This window comes from Pteropus medius, unplaced genomic scaffold, assembly GCF_902729225.1.
Source record: "Pteropus medius unplaced genomic scaffold, Ma_sr-lr_union100, whole genome shotgun sequence".
Lineage (NCBI taxonomy): Eukaryota > Metazoa > Chordata > Mammalia > Chiroptera > Pteropodidae > Pteropus > Pteropus medius.
Genome location: NW_024349802.1, coordinates 9,948,314 through 9,965,845, shown reverse-complemented (window position 1 = coordinate 9,965,845; position 17,532 = coordinate 9,948,314). Strand labels below are relative to the sequence as shown.

General features: G+C 43.9%; 1 protein-coding gene across 9 annotated transcripts in view; it reads left to right on the top strand.

The window, feature by feature from the left end:
• Positions 1–17,532, top strand: part of SIL1 (SIL1 nucleotide exchange factor) — a 168,475-nt gene that overhangs the window by 48,329 nt on the left and 102,614 nt on the right. For all 9 annotated transcript variants that reach the window (XM_039836225.1, XM_039836219.1, XM_039836220.1 and 6 more), the window contains one exon: positions 3,918–4,053. In XM_039836225.1, coding sequence (XP_039692159.1) covers positions 3,918–4,053 — 136 coding nt within the window. The remainder of the gene's footprint in view (positions 1–3,917; positions 4,054–17,532) is intronic.

Genomic DNA, 17,532 nt, shown 5'->3' with positions numbered 1-17,532 from the left:
GGTAAGGTGTTGTCAGCTAACACCTTAGCTGGGATTTCTTGCCAGTCAATTGAAAAGAAATTGGTATTTGGAGTGATGGTGGTAGGGAGAAGAGGTTGCTGAGGATTCAGCATAGAAGAGAGCCCTGAGAAGCCAGCTGAGAGGGCACCAGAACATGGGATTTACTTTGCAGGTGACCAAGGGCCGGCAGGCCTCTCTCACCTTTTGGTCTTTCTCTCCTGTTCAGGACACTGCCCAGGCAGAGAAAGGCTAGTCTTGCTTGTCCTTTTTTTTGGGACTGTGGTTTCTCACCTGGGTCATGAAAGCCTTCCCTTGGGAAGGGGGCTATGCTGATAAATGTGCTAAGATGATTTTATTGCCCCTGCTACATTCTCTCAGTATCCAAGGCATGGCCATTAGGACACATGACTAAGAACAGAAACACAGAAATGAGTCAGAAATCATGCATGAGCTTTGGAGCCAGGCAGGCCTGGAGTTAAATCTCTGCTTTGCTTTTCTCAGCAGTGTGATATTTGCACAGGACATATCCATCCTCATCTGTAAAATGGGACTAAAAGGAAGTGCTTCATAGACGAAACTTGGATGAGGCTTGGAAGGCCCATTAACCCAGTGCTGGGCATATAGTAAGGGCTTAGTAAATGGTAGCTGCTGTTATCATTACAACCTCATCCCTGCGATGTTACTTTTCCTCACAACCTTTAGTGGAATACCCCTTTTGAACTGACTTTCTAGCTTATGATATGTTCATGTGACTGAACCTCCTGTAGTGCTTGCCAAATGTGATTTGGGAAAATAGTCCAAAGTCACTCAGAGCTAGTTTGTTGAATAGGGTGAGCTGATCAGACAAGGGAGCACCAATTTTGTATCACTCCCACTAAAAACTGAAGTATGCTGTAAAATAACGACAGATTTTCTCTGTGTATGTATGTGTATGTGTGTATAGCTTAACATCTGGTTCAAAGGTGATACCAAGAGGAAGCTCACCATTTTGAGCAGTGACAGGATTGTTGTGAAAATTTTGGCCTTCCTAGGCCTTGAAACATATGGCTCAGTGGTTCATCATTCTCCTTCTAATCCTTTTTCTTGAGTGTGCCCTGTTAACTTTGCTAAAGAAATCTTGAAAAAGAGGCTTTTCCAGCCCCTAGTCATCAGAATGAACACTAGCCCTGCCTAGATTTTGAAGGGCTTTCTACCATATTCTTATCATCACCATTCTCCTTGTCTCTTTTCTGCTTCTTTCTTTCTCTCTTTTCTTTAGATTTAAAATTTTTTTTATTTGATTAGTTTCAAGTATATAGTACATTGGTTAGACATTTAAGTAGTTTATAAAATGATCCCCCTAATTGCTCTTTCTCTCCTCTGGCTCTCTTGATGATAAGAATTTGGTTGCTTGCTTGTAGCCACACCTGCCAGGAGTTACCTGGCTAATAGATATACTAAAGCAAGAGTTGTTTGTATACCAAAGGAAGATTTGCAGTTTAAAGCTTATAGATGTTTAGTTTGGCCCTCTTAGTATTCTAAAAATAAGAAAATTTCACATACAAATCTGGTTTTCTGTTTTCAAGTTGAATACCTTGATGGCAGTGGTGAACCAGCTGAGTAGCAGCTGTGTTCCTTAGTCAAGGCAAGAGGGCTCCAGTTTTCACAGTCCCATCACTCCCTGTTACTTTAAACCTGACCCACCACACTCATTTATATCCATCTCTGCGGGGCTCTGGGAGGCATTTGACCCATATGCCTCTGAGGTGAATTTTATTAACGTTCTCCAAGTCTCACAGTCTATTATATTGTGCTTTGCAGAGGCTGAACAGTGTGGCTGTGCCCTGAAATACATAGGTATTTAGTGGACAAGGTGGTCTTTGTTCTGGAATATGTGGCTGGTGCCTGGCTTCTAGCAGACTCAGCTACTTTGGGCTTGCCTCAGTCTGAGGCATCCAAAAGACATACCCGCCTGTGGGAAAGTGGGAAACATTCCTTCTTTCCTTTGTCCTGTGATTACAAACTAAGCCCTGTGCTAGGCATGGGGCATACAGTGGTGAAAAAGATTGACAAAGAGCCTGCCCTTAGAAGCTTGGCTTTTGGAAGTTTGATGTCCATGCCCTTAGAATGTAGGGTGCCTCCTGCTAGTCTGTCTGCTCTTTAGTCTCGGAAGCACATCTTCTTTTCTATTCCTAGTTTTCTTTTGAGTTCGGATTTGTGCAAACTTCAAGTTGAAGGGGTAGGAGGGGTTTGAGGGGTGAGGCTGCGTAGGTGACCACAACCCAAACCTGACCTGCCTAAGTGATACCATATTGTGTAGTCTCTGTTGGATGTCACAGCACAGACTCATCCAACCCAGAACCTATGACTGTCTTTGTAAGAGTAACAGCTACTGTGTATGCAGGGCTGGCGGTTTACAAGGTAGTGTTTTATCTAATGTATGAGTTAGATATTATTATCTCTGCTTTACATATGTGGAGACTGAGGCTTAGAAAGTTGAGTAAGTTTCCTAGAGCCACGAGAAACTGAGATTTGAACTTTAGATTATCTGATGCAGAGCTTGAGTTCTTACCTATGATGCTGTAGTCAGTGCCCCTCATTACTTGTGACATGATTTGAAGGCCTTTTCTTGCCCAAGATATTTTCCTTACTGGTCCTTAACAAGATAGGAAATCCTGCCATCTGAATTTCATGCCTTTATTTCTTGTTAAAATGTGAAAATCCTTGGAGGGGCTTTACACTGTTATCACCAACACCTTAACTTCTTAACCTTTCCTCGGACAGTTAATTAAAGATCAGACCCCAAGGGACTCAGGCAGGTGGCGATACCTATTTGGAGCTGGAGCACTACTTGAAAGAGATGCTTTGTTAACTCCTATGCAAAGTTAGAATCATTGGGAACCAAAATGAGGTCTATGTAAAGTACTTAGTATAGATTTGGGTTCATAGGAGGAATCTATGATTATACTTACTGTTTTTAGGGGAAGAATTGGGAGGTAGAGGAAAATAACCTCCTGGTATGCTAGTGTGGGTTCCTTCTTGCTTTCCCAAATATAATTTTCCAGAGCTCTGGAACCCTCTGGTTCCAGTTTCCTGAGGCCTTACTGCTTTTATGCAAGAACAGGTTTAAAAATGGGACTGGAAGGATGGGAGGCTGAGGAGGAGCAAAATGAATAATACTTTGTATTTATCTTGCATCTCTGTCTTCTGAGCTCAAAGTGCTCTACTGACACCATCTCATTAATTCTCCATGTTCTCCATGGGATAGAAGGAAACAGATTTTAAGAAGAGGTTTCCAGGCTGGGCTTCTTCCTTCCTCAGCCCAGCTGGACTCCCAGCTTCCCACTTACACCATTTTCTACATGGACTGGAATGTCCCAAGTAGTCATTTATGTCCCATAGACACCTGGGGGGATGGCCAGGTCCTTACTGTGCCCTGCTAGTCTGCTTAGGAATCAAGCGGGCCTCAGCTGCTAGCTTTTGTACATCTGGGGTGGCCATTTGAGACCTTATTCTCCTGTTTATATGTGTGTTTTTACTTTTATAAATATATTCTTTTTTTAATTGTAAGAGTAATAGGTATGAGTTTTAAATATCAAACAGTGTAGTAGCATATCAAGTAAAAAGTAAAAGGCTCTTATTGTCTCCTTTTGCCAACCTCAGTGTGTTCCCTTAATCCCCTGGAGGTAATATAGAACTTTGTGAACTTTTTCCTTATTTATATACAAAAGTGCCACATACATATAACATATGCTGTGTCCATTTAACCATATTGCCCCATGCATGCTGGTTATGAAGCTATTCTTGCGAAAGGTCCAAACATGGCTGAGGAGGGGAGGTGGGGCCTAGAAGTGGGGAGAGTACCACCCTAGATCATTTTCTATTTGCCTGGTGCTTAGCTGTGGTTGGTCATGCCCTGTGTTTTCTTTTCTCTGAAGGAGTTTGCACTGACCTACCCAGAGAGGAGCAGCACCAAAGAAACAGAGAGAAAGGAAACCACAGCAGAGGAGGAGCTGGACCCCGAGGTTCTGAATGTGTTTCACCCGACCCATGAGTGGCAGGCCCTTCGGCCAGGTACCAAGCCCAGCCCTGTCCCTATGAAACACTCTGAATTCAAATTGCATATGTCCTTTGTCACCACAGGGCTACTCTGAAGGAGCAACCACTCTTTGGCCTGCTAGAGGGAACAATGTGGTCCATCAGAGTGGTGGTTGCTCTTACAGGACTCAGGGACCTTCATTTTCCTGCAGAACAGAGATTGCAGTGTCTGAGTGCCCTGGAAGGAATGCAGGTGGTGGGTGGCCAAGCTTTCTGAGCAAGTGATTGAAAACTTTCTTTCCTTGCACTTCTGAAGCACAGGAGAGGCAGTGACATGTGCCTCGTTCTGCAAATGCTATTTTGGGCTCCTCTGCTCTGCTCAGTGCTGCTGAAATATTGTTCACAGGAGAGTCCTGAGCAGCAGTGCAGGGCAGGAGGGTTCTTTTGCTAAAGGAACCTGTGCCAAGAAATAGGGGCTCGTCCTGGCCTGGTTTTTAAATGAGACATCCTCAGAAGAACAACTTTCTAACCCTTTTATGAGCTTGGTCCCAGGGCTTAAAATAATAATGAAAGTAACCAGCAATTATGGAGAGTTTACTATATTCACATACAGTTACGTGCTTCATGTACATAGTTTTGTTCAGTATTCACAGTAATAGGAACTATTATTTTTTTTCTTATGAAAACATCGAGGCTCAGAGAAGTTATATAACTTGACCTATGTCATTCAGCTAATTTGTCCTATGTCATTGCCCCCAGAGTCTGGACCTACCTTCCTCTCCCTGGTCTCTCTGGTCCCAGCTATCCTTGGCTAGAGCCCCACTATGGTGACACTTGGGCTTGTTCTCAGGAGTAGGCTGTTTGTGTTCTACACTGGTAGGGTAGATGGCAAGCCCTGGCAGCTGCCATAGTGTAGTTTCATCAGCTCCTTGCCGATAGTCATCACTATGTCCTCACTGCCCCCATTGCTGATGTGCTGGCAGGGCAGCATTTGCTGTGTCAGCCAACTTTCTGGTTGTGATATCACTCCTGCTGGACTTGCATACAGGTAGTTGCTACCACACAGGAATGATGAGGCACCAAGGAAGCCAAGTAGGAGCTAATGGTGTTGGGTAGAGGGAGGTTTTAGGAACAGAGGTATTGGTTCAGCAGATCCAACCTCTTGCTCCCCTCCCCTAGCTTCTCTGAGAACTGAGCCCCTGGTTCTTTAGAACTCAAACTAGAAGAGTTCTCAGGAGTGGGGAGTAGAAGACATGGGCTGTATCCACTGATTTTAGGTGGTTAAAAGTGCTTGTACTGCTTTAAACCAGATAAGTGCCTGGAGCTAATGGAACAATGTCCTGTGCTCCCTCTCTTCTTGTGGCACCTTTCAAGGTCCGGGTCCAAACTGCAGAATAAGCGAGGAAGTTCTGACCCAGGGCCCTTGCCTGACCTTCTGGCCAGTGGGGCTGCTGTTAATGGCTAAGCAAAGAGCCCCTCTCTGTAGCCTTGGGGAGGGAGAGCCAGAGCATATATGACAAGGGCAGGTTGAGGGCTCTGAGTGCCTCCTGGAGAATTAGAGTGGAATACTGACTTTTACATTTAACTTAATGCCTTCTAGTTTCTTAAGAGCCCTCCATAAATTCTTCTCCAGATTCCCCTGAAGCTGTCCCAAAGGCTGGTGTGTTGCAGTTGAGTACAGACACAGGCCCCACAATTCAGGGGCAAAGCAACTCTAGTTCCAGTTGTGCCCTGCCCCATCTTAAGTGTTAGTTGCCTATACTCACTCCCAAAGTAGGACTGGTGAGGGCCTTGTGCTGGCCTCAGTGTCTGATGTAGGATGGTTCTGAGTCTGGGGGCTGGGGAGTCAGACCAGTCGGGGCAGGCAAGGCTCTTTTAGGCCCAGGTATCAGATTGAGGTGTTCTGTGTATATATCAAGAAAGTTTTGTTTGTATGTCTGCGGATGGGAAATTGATCTCTTAGTGGTCTGTGTGAATAGCTGGCACTTGCCAAAGTATAATATTTAGTTCTCCACACTCTAAATGCTGGCTGGGAACTTCCAACACAGCTACTTAAAGATTAAAGAAATATAGTCAGTCCTGAGAACTTGTTTGATGGGTAGATAAATGGGGAGGTAGTATAACTTAGTGAAGAAGAGGACAGACTTTAGACACAGCAGTTCTGGGTTCAAATCATAGCTTTACTACTTAGGAGATCTTGGACAAGTCACTGAATTCTGCTGCCCTTCATTTTCTCTGTTGGTGATGTGGGGGAAATGTCTTGCCCTTCCTGTTGCAGAGACTTTTGTGAGGGTTCTTGACATGAAGACATCAATCATTACACAGCAATTCCGATTTTAAGTGGTAGAATTTTGATTTGTTCTACTTGTTCAACTTGATTGTGGAATTAAATACCAGTGAAGGTGTAGCCTTCCTGTCATTTCTTTCCTTAGGTAGGGAAGGGAACTTCTGGTGAGAAGAATTGAGTTCCCTGATCATATAATGCTCTCCCTTCACAGAGAATTTTGATGAGAGAGCAGAAGGAGATAGTATGGCATTTTCTACCTGAGAGTCAGGGACGTGACACAGGAAGATGGTGGTGTATCTTTTGGGCATTTTTCAGAAAATGGCAAAGTGTTAACCCCAGTTCAGTACCTTCTGTCCTCATCAGATATCTGAAGGGAGGACCTCAGCTCTGTTGTCCCCAGGCCTCTAAGAAGGAGATACTGGGGTACCTGGTTTGGGTTCATTTGAAGGCAGAATTCAGTCATGGGTTGGAATATCAGAGACCAACCCATGACTTCATGGGCCTTCCCATCAGGCCAGGTGGGAATTAGGCCCTAGCCACTCAGCCCTGGATGAGTTGCAGGTCACTATTCTGAAATCTGCCTGCCTCTGTTACTACTGTCAGCATTCTTACCGTGAGCCTCTTGTTCCTAGAAGTGATTTTCTTGTCTCTCTCTCTCTCTCCTGGTTTATTTTGGGATCTGTCTCACCTTATGGAGGCACAGCAAGCATTTGAGTGTGGATTCAGCATCAGCTGTTCACAAGCAAGCAGAGGAAAGCTGTTTGCTGGCAGATCCTGTGGGTCCTGGGCAGGGCACTCAGGAATTTGCCCTGTGGCTGAGAACCCCTGAAATCTAGGATACTGTGCCTGTGCACTTGTTATTATAGAAAGCTGGTCACAGCCATGTATGGTGGTACTTCTGTTCCCCGAGCATTTTCTGAGATCCTATTTTGTGCCAGGTACTGTACTGGTAGTCAGAGATATAGACAATAGCTCACATTTACTGAGCTTCGACTGTGCCAGGAATTCTTTGAGGGCAGGTGCTATAACTACCCTCATTTTTATAGACAAAACTGAACCTCAGGAGAACTGACTTAGTCAAACAACTAATAACTGGTAGAGTCAGAATTCAACCCTAGCTTTGACCCTAAGCCTGAGCTCCTAACCATGATACCATACTGTCTGTCTGGGTAGCAAATGGGACATGATCTCTGCCTTCCAGCAGCTCATAGTTTCACAGAGGATAACGATATAGAAAAAGGCACCAAAATGTTTTGGTTATTCTGGTGGAAGTGTCTTGTGTTCAGTGAGGGCATAAAGGCGGGGTATGGGAAGGGCCTTCTCTCTCTATCCCTGAAATCTCGGTAGAGCAGTGAGTCAAATTTTATGATATACCTCCAACCCTTTAGTTCTCTTTTTGAGTTATGTGGTCTTGGTCTCTTTGATTAGAATCTGTGAACCTTAGTTTCCTCATCTGAAAATAGGGTTGAAAATACTTCATAGGAATGAGTTGAGATTGAAATAAGATTAACATATGTAAAATGTTTCACACAGGGCCTGGCACATAGGAAATATTCAATAAGTGGTTATAGTTGTCATTTGAAAAAATATACCTTTGCTGCCTCCTTTTCCTTGGGGACCTGAAGGAGAAATGAAGGCAACAAGGCAGCCTGGGCAAAGGGTCCCCTTGTGCTGCCAATTAGCCAGTGCTGCGTGTTGACCCAAAGTGGACTCAGGGCAGCTCAAACCTGATGCTCATTATTGACCTAAGCTGACTTCCAGGGGGCTGTGAGAACCTCTGAAATACTAGCATTAGTTCAAAGAGCCTGCCTACTTGATGGGAGCATGCGGGAAGCCTGTGCAGGAACACGTTTATATGAGAGTGGGGGAGGGGTGGTGGCGGAAAAAAACCCAAATCATCAACAACTGATGAGAGCAATCCAAGAATTATAGAGCACCAGCCATCTGGTCAGATCATTTCAGATCTGCATGAGCAATAGGAGGGAACTGAATTTTAAAAACCTCATTTATAGTAGACCAACTACTCTGTTTCAAGTATTTAAAAGAGGAGTCTGATTTCCTGCAGGCCTGGACATCTCTCTGAAGGAGCACCTGCCTCTGGTCTGGGTGATTCTGCAGGATTGTTTGTGAGGCCTTTGGCTGTTTGCAACTTGGATGGGTTGTGTGATTACTCAGTCCTCTGACACCAACTGGATGACCAGCAGTTTACTTCCATCCTGATGCTATCTACCTGGACTTAGTGTCACATCGCACAGTTTAATGGCGTAATGTCCCTGCCAGTACTTCAGATGCGTTGCAAGTTCCAGGCCACCTGTACTTTTTTGACAGACCAGCTGTAAGTTGGGGGTTTCCACGACACCCTTCTCAGGTTCAGTAATTTGCTAGAACAGCTTGCAGAACTCAGAAAAACACTTTACTTATGTTTACTGATTTATTGTTAAGGGTACAACTCAGGAACAGCCAAGTGGAAGAGATGCATAGGGTAAGATATGGGGGAAGAGGTGTAGAGCTTCCATGCCCTCTCTGGGAACGCCACCTTCCCAGCACTTCTGTGTGTTCACCAACCCAGAAGCTCTCTCAACCTTGTTGTTTAGGGGCTTTTTTAGAGGCTTAGTTACTTAGGCATGATTGATAAACCATTGGCTATTGGCGACTCAGTCTACAGCCCCTCTTCCCTCCGTGGTAGAACGGGGATGGAGCTAAAAGTTCCAACCCTCTAATCATGGCTTGGTCTTTCTGGTGACCAGCCTCCATTTTAAAGTTATCTAAATGCCACTCACCAAAAGTCATCTCATCAACATAAACTCAGGACGAAAAAAAGATACTTCTATCACTTAGCTTTTAGGAACTCTCTTCCAGGAACTGGGGGATAAAGACCAAATATATTTTATATCACAGGTTGCAATTGAGGTAGGACCAAAGGGCAAAGCTCTCAGTGCATTCTGCCACATCCCCAGCGCTCCCTTTATCCCCTAGTCTGGAGGGATCTTCCTTATGGGTCCTCTCATTCTCCAAGATGGTCCCCAAGAGTATACCTGCTCCTATCCCATCCTTTACACACAAGCATACACACACATACCCCTTTAGGCCCATGAGCCGTGGGTGTTCATACCTAAGCTCTTGTGGCTCATCAGAGTGGTGCAGTTGGATTTTTTGTCTGTCACCAGGAGGTAACGGCCTGAGGGAGGGTATAGCATGTGGCCTCTGTTGGATGATCTTTTACCCTCACTCAAGTGCAGTGCTGGAAATGTGGAGCAGGGCCTGGATAGAAGAAACAGTATGGTTTTCGTGTGGTGTTGGGATAGTCTGTTTCCTCTTTTGAAAACATAAGTTGCTGTCTCTAGCAACTTTTTTGGATGAGGTGTTCAAAAAAGCTTATTTTTAGTGCTATCTTTTTCTGCACAATGCTTTCTCCTCCCACTTTAAAGTCTTTCAAGTCTTCTGGGGATTCCTTGAGAACTTCATTTGTTCCTCTCCTCCTATACTTCTGGCCCATTTCCTCCATTATTGCTACCTCCCAGCCTTTGTTCACCATTCTCCACTCTGAGCATCTCCTTTGCTCTTGGTAATTGAGTTAAGGGAACTGCTTGGGGCATAGCAGGATGCCAGGCCTCTTGAGGCCTGTAGGAGCAATTTTTGAGGCTCCAAATCACCCAGTATTGGGAGAGAAGGATGCAATGCATGTGGACAGTTTAGGTCTCTTCAGAGAGACCTCATTTCCCATATGTGGGGTTCTTACTGGATGGCTAACCTCTGCTCCTTAGCAGTCAAATCTCATACCCCTCGGGGTAATAGGTAGAGGCCAGGGCAGGAAGGCCTGTGACCTCTATGGCAGCCACTGCCAAGGCTGAGGCCACTTTGAGACGAGCTGGCTGAGCTCCATGTTGGCACCAGAGTATCTCTGCCTGGGCTTTGGCCTTTATTACCTGGATGTGGCAGGCCAGGGTCCAGTTTGCAATCTGTGGACTTGGGTAGTAATGGATAGCAGCTGTTGGCCGTACGCTTTCTAACAAGCATTTGTATGCTTAATGCTCATTCTAGGCCCCTATCCTCCTCTTCCTCTGCCTCCTCCATTCACCTGTTCTTTCTGAAGTTTAATAAAGAATACTTAGCAGAGTGGCATAGCCTCAGCTCTCAAAAATCATATGCCCAGACTGGCTGCAATGAAAAACTTAGACTGGAGTAGAGATAATGGAAAATTAGCTGCCAAAACCAGTTCCAGCCCTCATGCCCAGGGCTTGGCTTTAGTTCAGACAATCTGTGTAGCCCTGACTTCCCTTCTTTCTCTAATATTGGCCTCTCACCCTGCTGGCTAAGACTATCCAAGCTATCTCCAAGTTGGGACTAGCTAGGACTGGAAATAGCTCTCAAGGGCTGTCTTGGAGCTGGAAAGAGAAGCTCTTTTCTAGAACCTGTTCCATTCTTAGTTTTGTAACAGCACTGGAGGTAGGAACTAATAAGAGGTAACTTAATCGGAGGTAATATTTGACTAGATAAAGAGGACAGGTAGGAAGCATGAGTGGAGGGGGGATGACATGAACAGAGACATAAAAGTGAATATAACTGTTACCTGCCTGGAGAGGCAGGGATCTGTAGAAAAATCATGGTGCGGTGGTGGTGGGCAGCATAGGGGAGCGATAGGAGGGAGGGGAGGTAAGGAGGAGAACTGACAAGGCAGTAGATCTGAAGATGTAAAAGCTCTGAATGTGTAATTGAGTCCTGTCAGGGGCCATGCTGTGAATGGGAGGCAAGGAAATGAAAGGTTTGAGAATAAGTGGGAGAATAAAATGGTAATTTCAGAGATAGCCACATCAAAAAACTTGTTTATTTCATATTACATTTATTGAACTCCTGTAGTATTTTTAGGTATAGTGCTTGATGTGGGAGATACTATGGTGGGCATTGACAGAGCCTTGCCTATCTGTGGTTATGGTGGAGGAGAACCCCCGGACAGGAATATAACTCTGTGAGAACACAAAGAAGGGGTCCTGAAGAAAAGATTTCCTAGAGGCAGGGTCATTGAAGTTTAGTAGAGAGAGCTTTTGTGTATATTGGAAGGCAGAAGGGAAAGGAAGCTGTGTTGACAGATTTGAAATTCCAGAGAGGAGATCATTGATGAGGCAAAATTGTTTAGGTGGCAGATGGAAAGTCTTGGCCTTGTGAATATGATGAGCCTTGGAAATTAGAAGCAAAGGCTAGAAGAAAACAAGGAAAAGTGGGAGAGGTGTAGAGGGAAATTAAGGAAGCTTCCATCAGATGTCTTCAGTTTTCTGAGCCAAGCCAAGGATGGGGCTTCTACCTTGGATGATGAAAGAGGAGGAGTCAAGTGGATGCTTGAGGACTGAAAGGTTAGGAAGAACCACTGTGAGGAAGGTGCTTAGATAATCAAGAGGTCAGAACTAAGCATTGCTGAGCATCAGGAAGGCTCCATTTGACACCTGATATTTTGACTTTATGGTGTCCAGGGTCAGTGGGTTTGGTGACATTCTGGAGCAGTCTGAGCCTTGGACAGTGGATAGCTGGAATGTGAGGACTAATAGATCATTATGGGGACTTTTGGATTGTCTTTGGGATTGGTGAGGGAGACCTTTGTCTAGCAGGCCTGTGGGGCAAACTAGAGAGCTTTAACAGAAGCTCCTCTGAATCTGCTCTAACTTTCCCTCTTCTGAAACAGAACATCAAGACTCTTGGAGGCCCCTGGTAATGCCAAGGTCAGAGTGGGAGTGACACCCTACTAGCCACTGATCTGCTAGGCAGGCCTGAGAAGAACCTGAATGAAGCAGAGCTCATGTGCAGGAGTCTCTTGTAAGCCTTTAGTTGCTTGTGCTCTAATCAGGCCGATTGTATTTCTGTTCATGTTAAGGTTTTATTTTGTTGTTATTCATAAACTACTAGGTTGTTGATCTTGCCTTATTCCCCATAATGTGTTGATTTGGGTAAACAAAGATTGAGTTGTAGTTTCATTTTGTTAATTCCAGAATAGTCTATTGCTGATTTGTATAATGCAGTTGTTTGAAAGGAGGGAACCATTTCTTTGGATTAAAAAGTTTTCCGATTTGATTATCCGTGGCCGTAATTAGTTTATCTGGGCAGAGGTGAATTTTTATGGAATGATAGTATGGTATATTTGTAAAGGTGTTCTCCCCACCGAAAAACTCCCTAAATTTTGCAGCCCCCTAAATTTTGCATTAACATCACTTTGTTAATCTCCATTATGTTATCCTGGTTTTGCCAATTCACACTTTTGGACAGAGGGTAAAGAGGTTGCCGAGTATCTCATGGCCAAGAATGGCTGAAGCAGAATAGGACCCAGAAACTCTAGCTGTTAGAGAGGTGGGAAAAACTAATATTTTGGGAGAAGGTCTCTTGTGCTTGGTGCTTTGTGTACATTATTTAAGGGGAGCTTCAAGGTGCTCCATGAAGGAGTAGTTACAACTTCTCAGGGTCTCTTTTGGAGCCTGTGGTTAGTCAGTGAAGGAGCCTCAGATCCCATTGCTTTTCCTAAGATTGCCTTGCTTCTAAAGATAGAAACTGCAGGATCGTTATTTGAAAGTGGTATTATTTGAGGTCTATGTGGGAACAAAATAATGTGAATTTTGGGGGAAATTATTCATGAGGTTACAGAATTATCCAAGCTGCCTTGTCTTCATTTTCTAGGTTAGACCTTTGGATCTTAAGGGTAGATCCAGATTTCCCTAAACACAGTGGAGTAAGTAGCCCTGTGTGCAGTGTAATCTGAGGGCTGTAAACTGGCTTTAGATTTCCACTGGCTTAGACTGCAGATGGAGAAGTTGGAAGAATTGTTCCCTAAAGACCATTAGCATTTCAACCTCCAATATTTGAACAAAATAGCTAGCTGAAGATACCTTTGAGTGTTAGGTATAGAATGGTAGGTTTCAAAAGAGAGGGGTTCTTTCTTGCACAAAGCTGGCAGTAATAGGGGTAACCAGATGAAATGTTTGATTTACAAGAGTCCATCTTAATGATGGGATTGTGGGGTACACTTTGGGAGTGAAGGGAAATGGGGAGAAGTAAGAGAAAGACAAATCTAAGGAAGGCTGAGTCTTTTCACTATTTATTGGCATCATCCAACACTGCTTATGTATGTCAGTGAGTGTCTTGGTCCTGTAGTGACTCAGTTTGAACAAAATGTCCTCCCTTCCTCTCTCCTTCCCTTTCTTCTTCCTCTCATTTCTATTTTTTTCTCTCTTCTGCCTTTTGGTGCTCTCAGTTCTTCCTTCTTCCCTCCTTTGCTACCTGCCCTTTTACCTCCTTTACTTCCTTGCTCTAGTGACCTCTACCTGCAGCCAAGTAGCAGGTCACAAGGGTGGATATATGTGGAGTGTGTAGCTGGGGAATATTTTTTCAATTGTCAGCATCAAAGAAATTACTTCCAAGCCGATCCTTCCAGCCATATATTTCGCTGATCAGTTAGAATGAGAGGAAAAACACATTAGCATTGCCTAAGAAGGGATTTAGGAAAAATCAAGTCTATGGAACTGAGTGATCTAAAGTCATAAGCATTAAAAACAAATCCTGGAGTGCAGCTGGAGTTCTTCCCATCCTGTCTCCCACAGCCCTGCCCCTTGACACACACCCCATGTGTTATATGAATGGGTTGTGCCTCAGCTTTCCCAAAGAACTTAATGCTGAAAAGGAGGTACCAGCTTGTGTTACCCATCATTGGACATTTCTGGGGAACGTGGAAAAGAAGCAACCTCAGAAGGGTGTTTTTTTTCTTTCTTTCTTTCTTTTTTGTCCTGTGACCGCAATGTCTCTACTTGCAAAGGCCCTTGGAAGAGAGTTCTCTTGAGTTGAGCACACCTGCATGCTCATATATTTCCTATCTGCCTGGTAGTAGTTCGGAGTGAGGTCTCAGGAGAACAATGGCTTCTTCTTTGTCCTTAGACCAGGAGGGTGTTTCTTGTCAAAAGAAATAAATTTATAGTTATATAGGTAGAACTTAGGAATTAAAGTGGATTAGTTTGTCTCCTTTGTGAGGGGGAAAAAGTCTAGAATACCCTTCTAAGAGACATGCCCTTCAGAGAGGGGAATGACAGAGGGCAGAATCCATGCTGTTTTTTGGCATTGGTTGTTGCAGTGCCTTGAATATACAGATAGTACAGTGTTGTAGAGTCAGTCTGCCCAGGTTTACACCTTAGCTCTGCCTTTTACAGCTGGATAGCCTTGGGCAAGTTACTTAATTCCACTAAGGTTTAATGAAATATCCTATAATGAAATATCATCTGTAAAATAGGGAAAGTAATAATGCCTACCTCATAGGGTTATTTTAAATAGTAAATAAGGTAAGCATATGAAGTGTCTACTATAGTGCCAGGTGCGTAGTAATAGCTTGATAAATGTTAGCTCCTGTTGTTTTTGTTGTAGTAAAAATGAGTAGATATCAGACAAATCCAAATTGAGGTATTGACCAATACTCTTCAAGTATATCCAAGTCAAGAAGGACAAAGACTGAGGAGATATCACAAATTGGAGGAGACTTAAGGAGACATGACAACTAAATGCAATGTGGTATCTAAGTTAGATTTTGGAAAATGAAAAAGAATATTAAAGGAAGAAGTGATGAAATCTGAATAAAGTCTGTAGTTTAGTTACTACTATTGTACCAATGTTAATTTCTTATTTTTATGGTTATGTAAGATGTTACTATTGGGGAAGTCGGGTGAAGGGTATATGGGAACTCTGTAGTCTTTTTTCATCTTTTCTCTAAGTCTAAAATTATTCCAAGATAAAAAGTTAAAATAAGTGACTAAGTGACCTGTTAGGTAAAGGAGAAACTCTTCAGGGTAGAGCCATGCACACCAGGTCACTCCAGGAGAGCTCTTACAAAGGAGTCCAAATGCCTGCCTCTTTAGCCCCTGCATACCTGCTGCATCCTGAGGAGAGGTCTGCTCTAGGCAGATAATTGGTCAGATAGCAACACAGACACACACCCTAAGTCTGATTCTGTAGTGGTGCCATAGAGGGCTTGGGGAGGAGGCCACTCATTTGGGCAGTAGGACTCTGCAGGGCTGAATGACCAGAGCACTTGTTTCTGTTCCTTGGACTATAAATGAATTCTGCCTGTTTTGTACTTCTATCTAAGCACAAATCACTATGGCAATATGTTTACAGATTGTGATGCCTACCCTTACACTCATGCTCACTGTTTGATCATCCAGAAGGAAAAATAAGTTCAAACCCAGCTCTGCAATAATTTATCATTTTCTTTCTTGTTTTAAGTGCCTTTCTCTTGCATAAAGCAGGTATTTTGCTTGCTCTTCTTGCAGAAGGTACATGTGCTTTTTTATGACTGATGTGGCCATCTCTGTCATGCTAATAGCAGGGTTTGGAGAAGAAAGCCATTATTATCATTGGGAGAATGTGAATCTTGGAGTTTTTATTTTTGCATTGAAGTTGGTTTTGGGGGGGGGGAGGGCAGGTATGGAAAGTATAAAATCTTTCATTCCAGCACACAACTCCCTCACAAGTTTTTACCCTTGGAAACCCATATTTTGTGAGTTTTAAAAAAATCAATGTAGAAAATGTTCTTTGTATTCTAACTCAGTGACTAAGATGTACTGCTTTTTGGTATTGATTTACAAATTTTATTGTCAGTCCCTTGGGATGTGTTTGGATTACTCAATAGTGTGACAAATGGCTGAGCTCTGAATTATGTATTGTATTATGAAGAGTTCATAAGCCATATTTCTCTATCGGTTATTTTAGGCATAAGACTGGTGAACTGTCATTTCTGTTTTAGTCATATGTGACTAAAAAAGAAAAGGAGGGGGATGGTGTTGCGAGAGAAGTCTGGCTCAAGATTGAACAGTAAACTACCCCTGAAGGCTTATGAATGCAGAGGCTTGAGGTGGACAGACCTTGGGTATGGACTGGGAATATTGAGAGCACCTGGGCTGGAAACACCAGTTCACACCTTTGCTGCACCTTTGCTCAGGCTAGAGCCCCAGTGGAAAGGTTTCCACTCTCCCGGGGCGCCTGTTCAATCAAATAACAAGTGGTCTGAGGCCAGAGAGTCCTGTACCCTAAGTTGGCCTTCCATGCTCCTGCCCCTCCCCACCAGCCACTCGTGCTGATGGATGTGCAAACCCTTTACAGATGGTTTGGCACTGCTGGCTTATGGAGATCATCTGTCTCTTTTGAAAGAGTAACTTTATGTTTGTGGCTCCTTTTCTCTGCACAGAAAGAAATTGCGTCTGCCTTCTGATGGAAATGTTTACCTTCTGTAGGGAAGGGCAGTATTCTTTGAGGGTAATGTCTGCTGGCCCTCCTCACCCATTATGGGAGCTTAAGCCTGTGCTCAAGGGTAGATGGGAGGAGGTGGCTATTGGTGCGTGCACAGTTGCCATTGGGGCAGCCATCTGCCAGTTTCTCAGCTCACAGTCTGCTTCAGCTGGCCATAGGGAGGGAGTGTCTGTACTCCTGGGCCTGTCTGTATTATGCACAGCCTATTCCCTAAATGAGCTTTCTATGCGTATATAACTTCTTTCTACCCTGTTCTTGTATGATCTGCCTCAGGGCACTGTTCAGAATCTCCCTTAATTATACTGAAGCTCGGCTTCTAGTTTCTAGCAGTTAGAGTTTCTGGTAATAGCTGATTTTTTATTTTTTTTTTAAATTTCTAAAATTGCAGTGAAGGATTGATTTACGGTTATAGGAAGATTTGCTTTTTACAGGGAAATTATCAACACTACGATGATATGGTTTCATGGCAGTGGTATTTTGACTCTGTCCAAAGCCACAGTCTAGCCCGCTTAGCTTCTTCCAGAATAGATCCTTTGTAATTTGAGGAGGCTGCTCTAGTGTTAGAATGAAATCTGTGCTTCCAATTGCTGACCACCACCTTCCCCACATATTGCCCCCCTCTTCCCCACTTTCCCTTCCTGAGATGGAGGACTTTTTACACATGCTGCTTAGAAAAAGGAGATTTACAACATGACTCAACCCTCGCCCGCAGATCTAGGATTCTTGCCATCCAGTAAATTTTGGCAGGCAGGCCATGTGTATGGAGAACATGTCATGCTTCCCTATTTCTCCACTGCTCCCCTCATTGCATATGCCTCTTGGGCGGAGTCTGGAGTGTCCAGCTTCTCATTTCTTCAGCTTTTCCTCCCAAGCAACCCCGCTTCTCCTGTAGGGATGTGCTTTAGTATCTATAAAGGTATAAGGGACAGTTTCTCACATCTCAGGGACCTTATAGAGAGACC